The sequence below is a fragment of the Prionailurus bengalensis genome, chromosome A1 (assembly GCF_016509475.1).
Source record: "Prionailurus bengalensis isolate Pbe53 chromosome A1, Fcat_Pben_1.1_paternal_pri, whole genome shotgun sequence".
Taxonomy (NCBI): Eukaryota; Metazoa; Chordata; class Mammalia; order Carnivora; family Felidae; genus Prionailurus; species Prionailurus bengalensis.
The window spans coordinates 107985193-108005384 of NC_057343.1; the positions used below are offsets into that span (position 1 = coordinate 107985193).

The window sequence follows — 20192 nt, forward strand, 5'->3', positions numbered from 1 at the left end:
CTTGGAAACACCTACCTGCTAATTAAAGCTGTGATTCCCATCCATTCCCACAGCAGTGTGTGCCCATGCAGAAGTCTACAACACTATAATTAGGAATTTTCTTCTAGGAAAAACATTATAATAGACATCCTGCCATGCTTATGTTATTTTAATTGGGTGTTTAGCTCTAGGGATCATCATAATTTATCATGAAACTTTAATGTTAATAAAATCAGCTGGAAGGAAGTGCTACTTATCTCCTTGATTACACCATAAGGAATAGGATCTTAATTTGAGCCTTTCTTTTTCTTCTTTTTTTTTAAGCTAATGAGAGCAGAGTTTTAAGCAGATCAAGGGATCTAAGGGCTGTAACACAATGTTTCACCAAGTATTGCCAGTGACCCACGAGAAACACTTTATTCAAAACTATTGCAGTATGGAAGAGAGATTGAATTCAAGCACTGCTGAAATAAAAGGCAGGAGAGTTTTTAAGCACTAGGGTGAGCTAATGAAAAGGTACTGGAGGACTTTAGCAAGGATGTTGGTCAATGTTATTAGGCCATCTGTGTTTTTAATGAGTGCTCATTGAACTTGGGCTCCCTCCCTTCCCACAGAGACTGGGAGATAGGGGCTCTTTCCCACTGATTACATTTCGAAGGAATGGTTCCCAGGTCCTTGGGAAAGACATTGTTGGGTTGTAAAGCTGGAGAGAGGCCAGAAGATGTCCACATCAAAGGAGCAGAGGAAGAATGTATGCAAGGTTTCTAAAGTAAAGGCTCTAAGAAAAGGGAGGTCAGGGACCTGTAGTCAGGAGAAAGTCTGTCTAAAGTTTAGTCAAATTGAAGGGAGTGTTAAGGCCATGTTGGTCACCCATTGGTGGACTTCTAGATTTTAGCTGATGATCTGGGAACTGATCTACAAGTCCCTTCCTGCAGGCAAATGGATACACAATCTTACAATCTTTAAACTTTATTTATAACTAAAAGTTGCTCATTAGTAACCTGCCAAATTAGAGATAATGGGGCTATCTTTGCAATCTGCTTTAGAATGCAAGAAATTTCAACACCTAAAGTTTACTAAGCAATAATACAGAGACACCTGTTGAGTACTTAATCTATGCCAGACAGTGTTTTAACCATGTTTAATATAATATAGAAAATAGTCCCGCAGTCCCTCTTGTCTTAGAAGTTGTCATTTGTACGTCAACTGGAAGTGGAAGAACATATCTCAAAACTGGGCCTGGAATTGCAAAGCCGGGATTTTAGCCCGAGATAGATACGCATGAACATGAGCCAAAAGAATGACAGAGAAACCGACAGTAGAGTTTCATTTTTCTTTTTCCTTTCTTTTAAATGATTGAAATGTCCCCCAAAGCCAGGCCTAACTCCACAGTCCTTTAACAATTCCTTCATAAACCACAGTTCTGTTTCTTGAAGGGAAGACTCTTGTCTCCATACAGGTGGAAGGACCTTCTTCTAGCATTGTTTTATTCTCATTAACTGTGGTCTCCCAGCAGCACCTCATTTATTTGTGCAGAAATTATTAATGTGACAGAACCCACAATGATTTAGAATCAGTTTAGTTTCCTACAATCATTTCACATTCCAGTGGCACAAAGCAGAAATGATGATGGGTGTCCTCGACCTTTCTCCCTGCTTGGATGACTGCATCAATTATGGAAATAGTAAAGAGATGTATGACCACCATCAGTCATGGTACGGTAGTACGGACTGTGAGTCTCTACTTAAGTAAGATATAAAAGCTGTAAGATAAGTGCCAAGCCATCCACAACATAGATATTTGAAGTCTTGTGTTACATTTTACTTTTTAACTTGGGGAAACATTTAGAGGCCTAGGAAATAAAGTGGAATGCTGAGAATTTTCTTGGAGGGAATTAAAATTCTTACAGTAAATGTTTTGATCCCTGTTTTGGTTACCAACTTGTTTGGTGGGGTGGAATATGTTAACTTACTAAAAATTAATTATAAATATTTCATCAAGTGTTAGACCCAGGCTACCCTCTGGGAATAGGCCATCTAGAAAGGCACACACTCAAGTAAAGCAGCAAATACAATATGGTATAATTAGTGCAGTGAGCACCTGTCAAAATCAGACAGCTACTTATGAATCTATATATTTACTGCTTGTCTCCTCATTAGGCAGTTAACTCCATGAGCACAGGGACCATGTTTCTTTTGTGGCTGTATGCATGGCCACTGACACGTTTTGGAAACTCAGTGAATATTTTTAAATGGATGAAGGAGTCATTTATTCTGTAAGTAAGAGAGGCAGTCCAAAGGTTGGGGAGGACCGAATCAGGAATGGTGTGGGCAGGGAAAGTTACCAAAAGAAATTGTCATAGAATGGATTATGTTATCTTTCTCATGTGTTCAATGTTTATATCAAATGGATGCCACCAGCTTTCTTGAGCATCTACAATGCACATGCCAGTTCACTGTGTTCTCTAATCCAATTTATCCAGTTAGACTGTATTCTGAATGTACTGGCAGCTGAAGTCGATTTTATACATAATGAATAAGAAGTTTTTACTCCTAAATCTTAACAATATAATGTCTTATTTTCATTTCAAACTATATTTGAACATACACCTTCTGACATAAGACACTGCACAAACCAATTAACATTGAATGCTGTATAATGGCCCTCCTTCTATTTGTTGGAAGGTCATCAAGTTTTAGCCTCTTACAAACAGCACTCCAAGTTGCCCTGAGGGTTACTACAGGAATATTAATGACTATCACTAAAAATTGTCCTGTAGCCAAAGTCCATAATTACAGAAGTGTATGTCATTCTTTAGACAAAATATCGTTAAGTGTGCCCTGTCAAAAGTTCAGAAATAACAGAAGTAAAACCAGTGAATCAGCAGAAGTAGCAATTAGTAAAAGTTTATTGTGCACACACCAAAAAGACAGTGTGAAAACCAGGAGCACTCAAACCAAAACATACAAAGAGGCTCAGCGGTCTATTTTTATGAAGCAGCTTATATAGTCGGATGGCAGTGACTGTTTATTCTTCAGTGATTGAGTCGAATGTTAGGATTTTTTTAAATGATAAGGAATTGCTCAGTGGTTACCTCATATCGACCTTGGGAAACCTTTCAAGTTTTGCTTATGATTTCCAGGGGCATAAGCAAGAAGTGACCCAGATCAAGTTAGTCTTGCCAAATAAGCTAAATTGATGCCTACAGTATGCCTACACTGCTTTTGTTAGCTCAGGGAATTTTCAAGACTGGTCACTCTTCTGTTTTTTTTTATTTTAACAGCCCCAGTCCTTATCTGTCCCATTCTTAAACCTTCTGCATTTGTGGATGACTTGATGTTCAGACAGAATTAGATAAGTTATGATAAGTCTTTCATTAGGATAAATTACTGGTGGCTTGAATTTAGGAAAAAAGGAAATAAAAAATTAGCAGCAACAACAAAGAAAATCTTTGCCTTTAACTTTAGTTAAATAGGACTCTACTTGGAGTTTGAAAGCTTTTCATAACTGGAATAAAATCCATGAACTTAAAAAAAGAGATCATTTTCTCTTTTTTTATTTGAAAATCAAGGTATAATTTTATACATGGTCAGTGCCATCAAATAGTCAATGAATTTCCTCCACTGGATACAATACATTCATTAATTGTGTTTATGCCTTTCACAATGTTGTGGCAACTGTTATCCATTCATCAGTTGATGGACGTTTGGGCTCTTTCCATAATTTAGCTGTTATTGATAGTGCTGCTATAAACATTGGGGTGCATGTGCTCCTTCAAATTAGCATTTTTATATCTCTTGGATAATCTATTATTACTTATGATGTGACAATCAAATCGCCAGTGAAGGGAGTAGTTAACTTATGTTGGTATTGCATGAATGAAGGTCATGTGCGTGTTTGCAAAGTGGCAACTTGAAAAGGTCTTAAAATTCCTCTTTGCCTCTTCTAACAAATTGTGAGTAGAAAAAAAGGTTTAAGGAAAGAATGAGTACAGAACATTTACTTGACAATTTACCAAAACTTTTAAAATGTCTACAAGGGAAATGAATTGTTTACATTTCAACAATCATCAACTATTATCTTAACTATATATCAGGAAGCATCTTTATGCTAAATTTAGGTAAGTCAAGCTAAATCAGGCAAATTAATGTGCGGCCAAGTTAAATTATCATTAATTTAGTTTTGTGTTTTTGATTGGAGTATTAATTTATTTATTATTTTATTTATAACAGTATTATTTTATTTATTTTAATTGGAGTATTATTTTATTTAATTATTTATTTTATTTTAATTAAGTTGTATGGGTTTATTTAAACTAACAAATGCTTGAGGCACCTGGCTGACTCATTCAGCAGAGCATGAAACTCTTGATCTTGGGGTCATGAGTTTGAGCCCCACATTGGGCTTGGAATCTACTCAAGAAAAATAAATAAAAATTTAAAAAAAAACTAAGACATGGTTATGTGCCATGATACTATTATGAAATGAAAGCTCATTAACTTAGTGGTTTCTTTCTGATTTTAAATCTCTTTGATATTTGCCTTAGAAAGTATGTGTTTAGAATTTCCCTGCTGGGGAATCTATATCACATGATTATTTTCTGTGTTGTCTGAAGTATTTTTAAACTGTAGAGAATACATACTGCTGAGAAAACTTACATATAAGAATTGGTATCTGGAAGCTATTTTCTGTGTTGTCTGACAGTTTTTTTTTTTTTTAACTAACATAGCTAAGAAAATGAATTGTAGTAGGAAGACGAGTACCAGTTTTAATGGTACAGACTGTCCATAGGATTTCAATCAAGATTAAATTAGCTAATTAAACAGGGGAAAATCATATAGAGCATTAGTACAGAGCTGAAATTAAAATGTAGCAACCTATCAGATCATTTATGACAAGATTCTTTGGGTTGCAAGTTAAGCTGCAGAGCTAAACTACCTGAAACAGAGAAGGAAGTACTGTCCCTGGAAACCAGAAAGTCTGACAGTAGTCTGGCCTGAGGTACAGCTCAGTGCTGTATTCATTGTTGTCAACAGCATTCAGTCTTTCCTCTATCACTTCTCTGCCCTTGTGTGGGTGTCAAGGTCTGCTTTTCTTACTGTGGAATTATAATGTATAACGTGTACCTGTGGGGGCACCTGGGTGGCTCAGTCGGTTAAGCGTCCGACTTTGGCTCAGGTCATGATCTCACGGTTGGTGGGTTTGAGCCCCGCGTCCAGCTCTGTGCTGACAGCTCAGAGCCTGGAGCCTGCTTCAGACTCTGTGTCTCCCTCTCTCTCTGCCCCTCCCCTGCTCTCACTCTGTCTCTCTCACTCTCTCAAAAACAAATAAATATTTAAAAAAATTTTTTTTTAAATAAAAAAAATAAAATGTGTACCTATGGCCAACAGGAGCCATTTTTTGCTATCAGGAGAGAGAACTTGCCCATAAATAAAGCTTAACTGAAGTAAGCCATTTAGAACAAAGTATAGTAATTAGCCACACTGTGACTTGTATTCTGGTTTAGGAAAGGTGAGGATCACGGGAAACAAAAAACAAAGAACTTTTTTTTTTAAAACCATTTTAATCGTGTTTAAGTGTACAGTTCAATAGTGTCAGCTATATTCACATTGTTTTGCAATAAATCTCTAGAATTTTTCCTCTTGCAAAACTGAAACTCTATACCCATTGAACAACTCTCCATGCCCCACTCACCCTGCCCCTGGACATCACCATTCTACTTTCTGTTTCTATGAGTTTGACTACTTTAGGTACTTGTATAAGTGGACTCATAAAGAATTTGTCTTTTTGTGACTTATTTCACTTAGCATAATGTCTTCCAGGTTCATCTATGTTGTAGCATGTGACAGGATTTCAACAGGGAAAGACATTTTAAGATTTTTTAAGTTTCTTTAAAAGGATATCCAACAGGGACACCTGGGTGGCTCACTCGGTTAAGCGTCTGATTTCAGCTCAGGTCATGATATTGCAGTTCATGAGTTCAAGCCCCGCGTCAGGCTCTGTGCTGACAGCTCAGAGCCTGGAGCCTGCTTCAGATTCTGTGTTTCCCTCTCTCTCTGCCCCTCCCCTGCTCATTCTCTCTCTCTCTCTCAAAAATAAGTAAACGTTTTTTAAAAGTTACAAGAAAATGATATCCAAGAACTCAGATACCCTCTGGCAACTGAAATTCATGAAGGAAACATAAAGAAACTCTATGAGACTGACAATAGCTAGAAAATGCACTGCTCACTTAACATTTTTTAAACTCAAATTCATTTAGACCATTGGCTTACCAAAAAAAAAAAAAAAAAGGCACCATCACATCTGCATTCTTTGAACTACAAGTTTTCAACACTTGCTGTTTTCAGTATCCTTTGGGGTGATTTAAAAAAAAAGAAATGTGACAAATTTTTTTTAATGTTTGTTTATTTATTTTTGAGAGCGAAAGAGAGCATAGAAGGGGCAGAGAGAGAGGGAGACAGAGATTCCCAAGCAGACCCCTCACTGTCAGCACAGAGCCTGATGAGGGGCTCAAACCCACAAACTGTGACATCATGACCTGAGCCAAAATCAAGAGTAGGACGCTTTATTGACCGAGCCACCCAGATGCCCTTACAACATTTTCTTTTAAATTTTTTGCATGTGATTTTTAGTTAAACCTTTTACTTTTAGGTAATTAGGTGATTTGTGTACTTCTGTAAAAAAAAAAAAAAAAAAAGTATTGCAAGGAAATCCAATCCCATGTGCGCCTTAACACGGCAAAACCTTGCAAAACTGTAGTTAAATATCACAACCAGGACATTGACATTGATATATTCCACGGATCCTATTCAGATTGCTGCAATTTTCCTGGCATTTATTTTTGTGTGTGGGTATGTGTGGGTATGTACACACACGTGTCTTTATTTCCATGCAATTTTATCACATGTTGTACATTGAATTTTTAGAGTATGTGGATTAGATGTGGCTATTTCCAAGATGCTATTATTTTTATTTATCTTAGTAGCAAAATAATGCTCTTAACTTTATGTGACAAACATATAAAGATGATATGAGGAAGACCATATCTTATATTTAAACTAGATCTTACTAACTAAACTAGTCAGACGAGGTGCCTGACTCTTGATCTCAGCTCAAGTTTTGCTCTCAGGGTTGTGAGTTCAAGCCCCACTTTGGGCTCCCTACTGGATGTGAAGCTTATTTAAAAAAAAAAAATTGTAAATAAAAATAAATAAAAGTAAAAACTTCTTAAAAAAATTTTTTTTTACGTTTGTTCATTTTTGAGAGAGAGAGAGAGAGAGACAGAGCATGAGTGGAGGAGGGACAGAAAGAGAGAGGGAGACATAGCATCCAAAGCAGGCTCCAGGCTCCCAGCTGTCAGCACAGAGCCCAACGCAGGGCTCAAACCCACAAACCGCGAGATCATGACCTGAGCTGATGTCAGTGCTTAACTGACTGAGCCACCCCGGTGCCCCAATAAAAACTTACTTTAAAAAAATGTTTTTAAATAAAAATAAGAATAAAAACTTTGCATTCAACAACTTATCCAAGCTGTACCCTTTAAGATTTTTGTCATTCACTGTATGATTAGAGAATGATATATTAATATTTATTTTTACCAAACTCATTTCTTCTCTTTAATATTTAGAATTGGGTACAGTTTTCATTATGGCATTATCACTGGAGAAGTAGGACATACTGTAAGAACTTTACTATTAATATTTGAAGACAATAATTGAGGGAAAATGATAGTGTTAATTTGAAAACCCACTATTTTGCCTATTACCTTCATATTTACTGGTTTTATAAAATAAAAGAAAGATCATAAGGCATTTTCATTGAGGGTAATAAGACTCCTCATTTAGTTATGTAGTATTGCATCACTACATCATAGAGAATAAAATGAGTTTAAACATTTGCAAAGCAAATTAACCAACTCTTAGGTACACGTTTGCCATTATATTTTATACCACTTTAATGATTTATTATTTCTTGTTCACATCCATACATTATTCTGATTTACAGAGAGTCTGTACTTCCTAGAACAAGAATGACTTTTTTTTCTCCTACAAATTCTCCTGAATCTCATTTGTAGGAAGAGATTCAAAGAAAAATTTCTAAGTTAGAAGATCCTTTCTTGTAACAAAAAATGGAGCAGGATAAGGAGAACAAAAGAATTTGCACTAAATTGAAAGAGCCTCTTTACACAAAGTAAGGAAATTTTCTCCTTGGAGGAGAAAAAATTAATGCAGCCACGTTCTTAATAGAGAACAGGAAAGATGTTCATGAACAGGTTTCTGATAATGGCATGGCCTTCACGTTCTCCTTTGTTTCGACAGAGACCTCATAAAGACAATTTGGCTTTTTAGTTTTTAGATGATGATATGAAGTCAAACGATGGCTACACTGAGCATACTTGAATTAATTTTTAAGGAAAACTTAAGGCCATTCTCATTTGCTCACTTTTTCAATACCTACACTAATAATAATAGTAAAAACAAATAACTACAGTAATAATACCTAATGATTATTAATACTCTTGTTAATGGCAATTACTATATACCTAGTACTCTTCTAGGCATGTTAATTTCTCTAATCCTTTGTAACTATTTATATTCCATTTTTTAAGCTTTCTTGCTTTTTTAAAAAAAGATTTTGATTTTCTTTAAATGTTTATTTATTTTGAGAGAGAGCAACCAAGGGAGGGAGGGGAGGAGAGAGAGGGAGAATCCCAAGCAGGCTCTGCGCTCACTGTGGGGCTCAAACTCACAAACTGTGAGATCATGCCCTGAAGCAAAAATCAAGAGTTGGTCACTTAACCAACAGAGCCACCCAGGTGCCCCTAAGATTTTATTTTTCGTAATCTCTATACCCCACAGGGGCTCAAACTCACAAACTCGAGAGCGAGTTGCACTCTCCACCGACTTGAACCAGCAAGACACCCCTAAGCTTTCCTACTTTCTATCTTTTCTGTCCCTTACTGAACTCCCCATGATGTCTCTTCTTTTCCTTTCTTCCTGATTTTTTCATAGTTTACTTTTTAAGCTTTCTTTCTTTCTTAGTTCTGTGAACTGACATTTCATCTCCCTGTCACATCTCTGAGATATTTTATTTCTCCTTTGTTGTTTTCAAAGATAGAGGAAATTGTTTCTCATGTTTTTAAAGCACTTGCTTAATGTTTCCCCCAGTTCCGTGGCTTCTGTTTTTCAGGAGGGTGTGTGGAGGAGAGGGCAGAGGCTAGTTTTTCATCTAGTGTTTGTTTGTTTTTTTTTTAATATGGAAACTTTGGGGTAATGTGTACTGTGTTCCTTTTTTGGAAAACATACTTATCCCTGGAAAAATTCCTTTTCCCTGGACAAGCTCTTCACCATAGATATTTTGGCAGGGATGCTTGTTAGTGTTCTAGGCTTATTGATTTCAATGGAGAAAAGGCTTTGATCCTCTCTACTACCTCACGGTAAACTTGCTTCTTGAAAACATGGCTTAGGGGCACCTGGGTGGCTCAGTCAGTTAAGTGTCATTACTTTTGTTAAGTGACCTGACTTTTGCTCAGGTCGTGATCTCACAGTTCGTGAGTCCACGCCCTTCTACGGGTTCTGCCCTGACTACGCAGAGCCTGCTAGGGATTCTTCCTCTCTACCTCTCTCTCCCCCTCCCTGGCTCAAGCTCATGTGCTTGCTCTCAAAATACATAAATCAACTTAAAAAAAATTTTTTTTAAACGTGACTTCATGACTTAATTCTTTGACTTCTGTAGCTCCTTCTCTTCTCTGAAACAAACCGTTTCCATCCGGGGCTTATTCGGCCCTCCCCAATCACCTCAGCTCCTGCACCCATAATTGTCTACACAGGGTAGGTTTGATACCCTACATTGTCAGGCAGCGTGTCTTTCCTGGTTATTTCAGAGATCTACTGTCCTTTGAACCCTTTTGCCCCTGACATTGCTGTGTTTGGCCTTTTGTCCCCAGTTGCTTCCAGATGCCCCTGCTCAATCTCAGCTTTTGGAAAACTCACACATATTTTGGTGACTACGTACTGTTCTGGTCTTTTTGCTTTTTAAAGATGGAGTTGGCTGTATATGATTTTTAATATTTGCTATGTCTTTTAAAAAGTCTTATCAAGGTCTAACGTACATTCTACCAAAGTCTCCCCTGTACATGTACAGATTAGTAATAGTTAGTAAATTTATACAGTTGTGCAACCATTAACAAGTCTAGTTTTCTGAACATTGCGATGCTCCAAAAGCGACTTTGTTGTGCCTATTTGCGTTCTTTGAAAATGTATTTGCTGAAATGTAAGTCCTTTACTGATATGGCTATGATCATTCCAAAAATTATCTATGCTATGTTTTCATTATTCATAAATCTAAGGGGGGAAATGGAAGGTTAATATAGTAGGAGACTAATAATAATATACAACTGTATCTTGGCATCTATTCTTCTCTCTGATTTTTATAATAGAGTTTTCTATAGCTTCTTAGGTAATTTTCTTATCAGAGAGTGAGATTTGTTGGAGGGGACAGTTGAAGCACTGAGGTCTGTCAGGACCCACTGATGTTAATTGTTGCTGTGATTTTGTTGGTGTGGAATGCTTTTCCCCTTCCCGTATCAATCTCTGGAAGTAGCGAGAAATCAATTGGAAGTTCTAGAAAGAAGCAGCAGCCCGTCTGCATTGGACTTCCTGAATTATTTCAAACAAGCTAATATAATCTTAAAAGTAAATTTTATACTTTTTCTTAAAACCATTTTGCTACATTCACAATTTAATGTGATAAATAATAAAACCAGCTGTTTATTCTGGTTGTAGTTGTGATCTCTTATATCTCAGTTGACTCAGGGTTAAATCACTTAAGCATGAACCTTGGTTTCCTGAAATTTCCTCAACAACTTGTCTTCTGTTAGGAGGACTCTTGTTAGGAGAGGATGCCTCAGTGGCATGTTAGATGTATTGAAGCACTGAGTGTATGCAGCCAAATTGTAACTATTTGCAAGCGTTTCCAGAGATGAGCAAAGATGAGGCAAGCCAATGAAAGGGTGCCACTCTCCTTCTATGAAAATTCCTAGCTAAAAAGAACAGCCTCAGGAGGAGATTGGCAAATCCTTGAACTGTTACTTATGTACAGTTGCCATTTACTGAGTGTTTTCCATATGCCAGACACAATGTTAAGCATTGTGTATATATTTTTCTTATAGAGCAACATTTTAATATACAGTGTGGCAGTTAACATTTTCTCTTTTATAGATAGGGAGGCTGAGATTTAGACAGGTTGGCTAGGAAATGGCTTAGAAAGGTAGAGCCAGTCTTCAAATCCCAATCTGGCTAACTCCATAGCCAGGTTCTTAAATGTTCTCACATTTATGCTGTATAGCTTGGACCTTCTCCCTACATATAAAAATAGGAAATTTGGATATGTTCTATGTTTCTTCATGGAAAATGTGGCACGAATTCAAGATGCTTTCATCATTACTGTACTTCCTGGAATGTGTCTGAATACATGGTTTCCAAGGATTGCCTCCATCATGGTCTTTGTAATATTTCTGCAAAGGATTACATTAGAAAGATAAGCACCATGGATACAGCTTGGGCTATAATGATGTGAGTGATATGAGTTAGTTAAACATTTCAATACTTAGATAGTATTTGTTTTATAACAAAATGTCACCTTTATCAAATTGTGCTGTATTAATCACTTTAATAGCACGAAAAGAGCAAGATTAAGTCAGCAATTTCCCAGTTTGCCTCTGAACATTGTTTCCTGTTTAATTTAACATTGCCCCTTCTTCTTAGTACTGTAAAGCATGCCTTAAGAAAGAATAGTTTCATATAGCCAATACCTTTTACAGGTGGTATAATTAGTCTTTCATATATGATCAGAAATATTTTTTTTGCCTTCTTCCATACAAACATAAAAAAAGCATGGAAAGTTAAATACAGTAAAATATTGAAAGCAATTTCAGGTACAAAATATTAATACCACAGAAGTAGAGATACAACAGCTCACTGTAAATTATGGATTCAGTTTGATTTATCATCAATCAGAATGTTAAATAAAAATTATCATGTGTTTTGAGAAAAGAAAATGGATGCAGTTAAACTATGTCTTGAGTCCAAAATCCTTCTCAAAATATCTGCTGTTATATTCTTCAAAGTCATATCATGGTGATTTGAAAGTCTGAGTATCTCAGTTTTACTGGAGATAAAGAATCTCCTATAGTATGGGTCCTACCCCTTTTAGGTGACCTTCTATAGGAAAACTTCTATGATTTATATTCTCTCTTTCTTTCTGTCTCTCTGTCTTCCCCACCCTCCTTTCCTCCCCTCCAGCCACATATCCACACATATTTATGTACATACATATCAGAAAATCCTACCTAATTCTACATACATGTATATCACAGTTTCAAATAAAATCTTTTATTAATTGGAATATAACAGACAAACATATCTTAAGTAATATTTCAATGAATGCTCACAAATAGAATATGTACATGTCACCATGAACTAGATCGACAAATAGAGCATTAACAGCTCCCTGTCCTCTTTCTTGAATTTTTATTACTATTCTAACAGCTAATAGTATAGGTTAGCTTTACCTGTGCCTGAATTCCATGTAAATAGAGTCAAACAAAACATATTCTTTTGTGTATGTCTTGTTTCACTTGTTTGTGAGATTTGTCCATATTGTTGTAGTAGTATATTTATTTTAATTGATGTTTTATTTGTTATTATATGAATATGTGACATTAATTTATGCTACTCTTGATACACATTTGGGTTGGTTTCAGTTGGGAGTATTTTGAATAATGCTTCTATGAAAATTCTTATATATATATTTTAGGTGTATGGATGGTTGTATTTATATTGGGTATATATCTAAGAGTAGAATTACTGAGTCATAGGAAATGTGTGGGGTCATTTTACTTGATACATTTTCCATACTGGTTGAACCAAGTTACAACCTCATCACACATGTATGAGAGTTCCAAATCCTAACAATACATTATCAGTCTGATTAGTTTTAGCCATTCTTATAGGTCTGTAATGTTATCACATCATTACTTTAAATTGCATTACTCTGATGATGAATGAGATAGAGAATGTTTTTGTATGTTAATTGGGTATTTGTATATTCTCTTTTGTGAAGTGCCCATTAAGGGTTTGTTGTTGTTTTTTTTTGTTTGTTTGTTTTGTTTTTTTCCATTTTGCAGCTGGGTTTGTCCTTCTTGCTTACTAATTTGTATAGGTTTATTACATATTCTGGGTATTAGTCCTTTTGGTATGATCTGTTAAAAAATGTCTTCTCCCATTCTGTAGTTTACCTCTTTGGGTGTGTGTTTGTGTGTGTGTGTGTGTGTATGTGTGTGTGAATTCTTTTTTTTCAAATGTACATAATTTACCCTTTATAATCTTATAATGATGTTTTTGAGGAACAGAATTATTAATTTTAATGTAGTCCAGTTCATCAATCTGTTTTTTTAAAATTTTTTTTTTCAACGTTTATTTATTTTTGGGACAGAGAGAGACAGAGCATGAATGGGGGAGGGGCAGAGAGAGAGGGAGACACAGAATCGGAAACAGGCTCCAGGCTCTGAGCTGTCAACCCAGAGCCCGACGCGGGGCTCGAACTCCCGGACCGCGAGATCGTGACCTGGCTGAAGTCGGACGCTTAACCGACTGCGCCACCCAGGCGCCCCCAATCTGTTTTTATAGTTGGTACCTTGTGTCATATTTAAGAGTTCTTCACACAGTCAAAAGTCATGCAGATATTTTATTGGGTAAACTTTTATATTTATAACAACAATCCATCTGGGATATATTTTCCATGTGGGGGCAGGGGGAGGAAGGGGACCAGTTTTTCCTTTTTTCCACATGAATATCCAACTATCCTTGCATTATTGACAGAAAAGACCATCCTTTCTCCACTCTTCAGTGTCTTTATTTGTTGTAAATTATGTGATATTGTAAATCATGTGGTAGGTTTATTTATGGATTATTTTGGTCTTTTGTTCTATTTGTTTATCTTTGTATCAGGATCATACTGTCTAAATTTCTATAACTTTTTAATCTGCAGTATATCTTTTTTTAACGTTGTCATAAATATACTTGGCTTTTCATTTCTCTATAAATTGTATATTTTTATTATTTTTTAAATGTTTATTAATTTTTGAGAGAAAGAGAGACAGAGCATGAGCAGGGGAGGGGAAGAGAGAGGGAGAAACACAGAATCCAAAGCACGGAATCGAAATGCTCTGAGTTGTCAGCACAGAGCCCAACGTGGGGCTTGAACGCACGAACAGTGAGATCATGACCTGAGCCAAAGTCGGACGCTTAACCGACTGAGTTAACCAGGCACCCCTCATTTCTGTGTAAATTTTAGAATCATCCTGTTATTTTCTTTTTAATAAAGGGTGGGATTTGTATTGAATTGCATGGAACCTATATATCAAATTGAGAATTGGTATTTCACAGTATATTTTGAACAAACATTTGCAAATATAATCCAGCTGTATATAAAGAGGATGATATATCAGGATGATGATGGGTTTACTCAGTGGATAAAATGGTTGTTTAATATTGGAATTTCAATTAGTGATTCACCATAACAGAAGAAAGAAAGAAAGAAAGATATCACACAGTCTTCTCAATGGATGCAGGAAAAAAAAAAAAAACCTTGGATCAACTTGAAATGTCATTCATGATGAAAGCTCTTACCAAACTAGAAATAGAAAGGAACTTACTTAATGTCTTAAAGAGAGAAAATGACAACTTCTTCTCTGTGTCTGGGATCGGAACAAGGTTGTGCTATACCACGTTTTACTGAAGATCCTGGCCCGAAACAAGGAAACTAACTCAGACTTGTGACTTGGCAGTTGGCTTCTGCAGAGTGGGAGTTCCAACAGACAAGAAGTGGAAGCTGCCAATCTAGAAACGGGTGCAGTGTTGTTTCTAGTGTGGTCTCTTAGTTAAAGTAGTGACAGAATCACTGGGGTCCAAGAGAAAGGGACAAAGACCCGTCTCTCGATGGGAGGAGCATCCGAGAATTTATCACTGCTATTCTGCCACAAGTTCTTTTACAAGTTAGGAGCTAGTTATTTTTTGCAGTAAACTTGAGCCCCTACCTTGATTGACTAAAAAATAATTAGTCATTAATTTGCTTCCTTGAGGTCTTCCTAGGCTGTACTCTACTGTTTTTTCAGCACTGATGTTGCTATGGAAAATGTTGTGACAAGACTTGTTCTTTTCCCACTTAGAGCCAAAGTGGGTTTTGTTTGTTCATTCTTCTCTTTTTTTCTCTTGGCCTAATGACACATAGTTATATATCTGCCTCTGTTTTCAGGGAAACATGTCCCTCAGGTATATTTCACATATATAATTTTATCTTAAATGTATATCTATGTGTACTGAACATATATTCAAGTGTTTAAATGCGTATAAATATTTATATTTATATATGTGTATGCATGTATACACAAAGACTTATATCTCCAAACTTCTTATCCCCTCTTTTATGTTTCCATTATTCGGCTAAATTTTCTCAAGTATCTTTCTCCTGAGTTTTCCACAAATCTCTTTCTTGGGTTCTTGTAATGTGATTATCTTTCATTTTAGTTCTTTTCTTTAAGCTCATGTATCTATTTCTTGAATTCTTATTTATAGAGATTGTATTTTTTTTAATTTCTTTGACTTGTCTGTAATTTTCACTCGCTTTAGATATGTATTCATAAGTTTGCAATATTCTTTTCCTCTTTATTCATCAATATACTTACAGCTATCTCCTGTCGCTGCTGCCACTGGTAGTTCTCCTTCTGTTCTTCCTCCACCCCCTCCTTTTTCTTCTCCACTGGTACTTCTCTTGAACGAGTGTAATGGAGGTTTCTTTATTGACAGAGAAGAAAGAGTCAGCTGGCAGTTTGCAGTATGATCTCATAACTCTAGATTTTTCCCCATTTTGTTTCTATTTGAAGTAGTGAACTTGTCATACACCAGCATAGAAACCTTCTGGCTCGTAAGGATGTGAAACATGTCTAATTTGGGACATGATCCTTTAGATCAGTAGTGTAGATCAATATAATTTCTGTTCCACATTACCTTAACAAGAACTTACTCCGAGCGTTCCTGGGTGGTTCACTCAGTTGGGCGTCTGACTTCATTCAGCTCAGGTCATGATCTCGCAGTTCGTGAGTTCAAGCCCCACGTCGGTGTCTCTACTGTCAGCTTGGGGCCTGCTTCAGACCCTTTATCTCTCTCTCTCTCTCTCTCTCTCTCTCTCTCTCTGCCCCTCTCCCACTCATGCACACATACATGCTCTCTCTCAAAAATAAATAAGCATTAAAGCAAATTAAGAAAAAAAGAACTTACTCTGTAAACATGGTATATCAGAATCCTCAATAAAACTTAGGTCTCCTTTGGGGCTGGTATGGCCATTCCAAGCAACAAGTCATGGGGTTTACTCCTCAAGGTTAACCCTCTATTTTGTAAAGCCCATGATCTATCCACACTGCCTGTCCCTCACAATGATCCTTTATGGGTTTTGGATATATTCAATTCATATTTTCTTTGATGTTTTGGGTTGACTTCAAAAGGAATAGAAGGACAAAGATTCATTACTTTGGAATACACAGCTGGACTTTAGTGTGCAGTATATGTGTATAACGGGAGGTTAGGTTACAGTGTTTGAGCGTGTGAATTTGACATTTTAAAACTGTTTTCATTTCTTTTATATATAAATTTGACAATTCATCTTCTAACTAATTTCATTAAATATTTTAATTTAAGTTTAAAGGTTTTCACTTATTGCTTTATTTATTTTTAAATTTATTGTAACTTCTTGATTTCTTTTACTTTTCAGATGCAACAACTGTTCCATGAAAATTACGAACATAATCGGAAGGGTTATATCCAGGACCTTCACAACAGCAAAATCCATGCAGCCATAACACTGCATCCCAACAAAAGGCCTGCCTACCAATACAGGCTTCACAATTACATGCTCAGCCGCAAAATTTCTGAACTTCGCTACCGCACCATCCAGCTCCACCGGGAGAGTGCTCTGATGAGCAAGCTCAGTAACAGTGAAGTGAGTAAAGAGGACCAGCAGCTGGGAGTGATGCCTTCTTTCAACCACTTCCAGCCTCGGGAGAGAGATGAAGTGATAGAATGGGAGTTCCTGACAGGGAAGCTCCTTTACTCAGCATCTGAGAACCAGCCTCCTCGACAGAGCATCAACAGCATCCTAAGAACAGCACTGGATGACACAGTCCTACAGGTGATGGAGATGATCAATGAAAATGCCAAGAGTAGGGGACGGCTCATTGACTTCAAGGAAATTCAGTATGGCTACCGCAGGGTTGATCCCATGCATGGGGTGGAGTACATTTTGGATTTACTCCTCTTATATAAAAGACACAAGGGGAGGAAACTGACTGTGCCAGTGAGACGTCATGCCTATCTTCAGCAGTTGTTCAGTAAGCCTTTCTTTAGAGAAACTGAAGAGCTAGATGTCAACAGGCTTGTTGAGAGCATTAACAGTGACACTCAGTCGTTCTCCTTTATATCTAATTCTTTAAAGATACTATCTTCTTTTCAAGGTGCCAAAGACATGGGAGGGCACAATGAAAAGAAAATACACATTCTTGTTCCTCTCATTGGAAGGTATGACATTTTCTTGCGATTCATGGACAACTTTGAAAAAACTTGTCTTATTCCAAAGCAGAATGTAAAGCTGGTCATCACCCTTTTCAGTAGGGATTCTGGCCAAGATTCCAACAAGCATATTGAGCTGATCAAGGAATATCAGAATAAGTACCCTAAAGCAGAAATGACCCTGATCCCAATGAAGGGAGAGTTTTCCAGAGGTCTTGGTCTTGAAATGGCTTCTTCCCAGTTTGACAATGATACTTTGCTGCTATTTTGTGATGTTGACTTGATCTTCAGAGGAGACTTTCTCCAACGATGTAGAGACAATACAATTCAGGGACAACAGGTGTACTACCCCATCATCTTTAGCCAGTATGACCCAAAGGTAACCAATGGGGGAAATCCTCCCACTGATGATGACTTTGTCTTCTCAAAGAAGACTGGATTTTGGAGAGACTACGGCTATGGAATTACCTGTATTTATAAAAGTGATCTGCTGGGTGCAGGTGGATTTGATACCTCAATACAAGGCTGGGGACTGGAAGATGTAGATCTCTACAATAAAGTCATTCTATCTGGCTTAAGGCCCTTCAGAAGCCAAGAAGTAGGAGTGGTGCATATTTTCCATCCAGTCCATTGTGACCCTAACTTGGACCCTAAGCAGTATAAGATGTGTTTAGGATCCAAGGCAAGTACTTTTGCCTCAACCATGCAACTGGCTGAACTCTGGTTGGAAAAACATTTGGGTGTCAGGTATAATCGAACTCTCTCCTGACAGTCCAGGCAACACATATTGCCTTTTTAAAGGGGAGTTTACCTCATTGTTGGTTGTTGTTATTTTTATTTTATTATTGTTATTTTTATTATTATAATTATTATTGTTATAATTTTATTTTGTTATCCTGGTCTTAAACTACTCTTGGTTATCTTCCAAAGAGTGTTTGTTGACCTCAAGCAAGAAGAGTCTGCAGTTCACTGATATTTCAGATTTCTACTGAAGTCAATTATGTATTACTTTTATATATCTTTATTCGAGATTGAGTTAAATCGTGGCAATCAAATGACTTTTGAAGCTCATTCATCGTGAGAGACAGCTTAGAAGAATGTTCTCTTGGGGCTTAAAGATGCAATATCGACTTTTATTTCGTTTGTTAAATTCAATGTGATACAAATATTTACTGGTGAAAGGTACCACAAAAGTGCTTTATGCTTCCTATGGGGAAGGGACTCTGTAACATAAACTTGAGTTTTGTAATTTATACAAGGACTTAAAAATATAGACAATAATTTTCTTCATCTTTAGAATTTTTAAAGTAAATGAACACTTATGATTGTATGTTTATTTTTTAAAAAAAGTTTTAAAAATTGAGGAGTTTTGTTCCACAAGCAACCGGTACGGGCTACCCTGGTCTTCTGACAATTATGTACTCCTCACAACTGTCTGCTATAAATGCGAATGAACTTTATTTTCTCAAGGAAATATGATTTAATTAAATATTCATGTACATTTTAGAAGCTTTATGAAACGATGTCCTTCATTTGCTGGCAAGAAGATAAACTATGACAGAACCTGGTTATTTATAATAAAACACAGGTATAACAGTAGTCTTTTTCAAAAACACTGAAAAGTTTGTGTTGTTTCCTTTCAGTGATACTTGATGTAATTCTTAGGGGTCATACTCACCAAAATGTGCTTATTATAGAGACTGGAAAAGTTAACAAGGGATTATAGGCATATTGTTTGTTTTGTTACGCTTTAAATCCTGGCCTTCACAACTGATTAAAATGAGTGGCTTCTTTATTCAATAACTTACATTCCAGGAGAAGCATTCTTCCTCAATCTCTTCAGCTTTGTGATCAAACTGAACCAAGAACAGGTCAGAAACTGCCTTTAATTGGGGTTAATTTGGGTTCTCACAAAATGTAGCATATTGTACATATTGTTCTACACTCTCGTTTTCTTTTTTCGCACAATAGGACCAAAAATTGCATCAAAGTTGATTTGAAAGCTGTTGTAAGTTGCTACCATTATTTGGAACTAATTGCCAGGAGGCCATACAGCATTTGCCTTAGCGATGGGTTTTGTACAGGGTAATAGTCTCTTTTAGAGAGGACACTTGGGGAGCCTCAAAAATAGATGACATTGCTTAATGTTGTGACAAATATGATGGCACTCTCCTTGACCATAACATATAATCTTAATAATGTGAGACTCATTAGAAAGGAATTACTGGCACTTTTAGACGTTAAAAATCTTGACAGGGCCAGCAATTCAGAATTGATCTCTGCTCTAATATTTTCTCAGCCTTCATAAACCCTTACTTTAGTAGCTTATTTTCCTACATCATGTGGCTTACTTTTTCAGCGGGTTTTATTTTCCTGAGCAGTAAATATATCATCATGCAGTAAAGATAGTCATTTGGAAAGATCTACTGCAAACTAATAATTGTTAATTATTTCATTAATGAAGAAAAGAAATCAGTGTCTGCTCATCTGTTTAGCTTAGACAACTGAAAAAGAGCCCGAGTTGTGAGGCGACTACCCAGGGATGAAGTGGCATTCTCTGTAATACTCACGGAATTATGCTGATGAAACAAG

The 20192-nt window shown here is 36.5% G+C and overlaps 1 protein-coding gene across 1 annotated transcript in view; it reads left to right on the forward strand.

Moving 5' to 3' along the window:
- The window catches only part of CHSY3 (chondroitin sulfate synthase 3), a 283098-nt gene extending 263883 nt beyond the window's left edge, over positions 1 to 19215 (forward strand). Inside the window, exon 3 of the mRNA XM_043586940.1 lies at positions 16807 to 19215. Within this exon, the coding sequence (XP_043442875.1) occupies positions 16807 to 18369 (1563 nt within the window). The 3' untranslated portion in view covers positions 18370 to 19215. The remainder of the gene's footprint in view (positions 1 to 16806) is intronic.
- Positions 19216 to 20192: the final 977 nt, after the last annotated feature.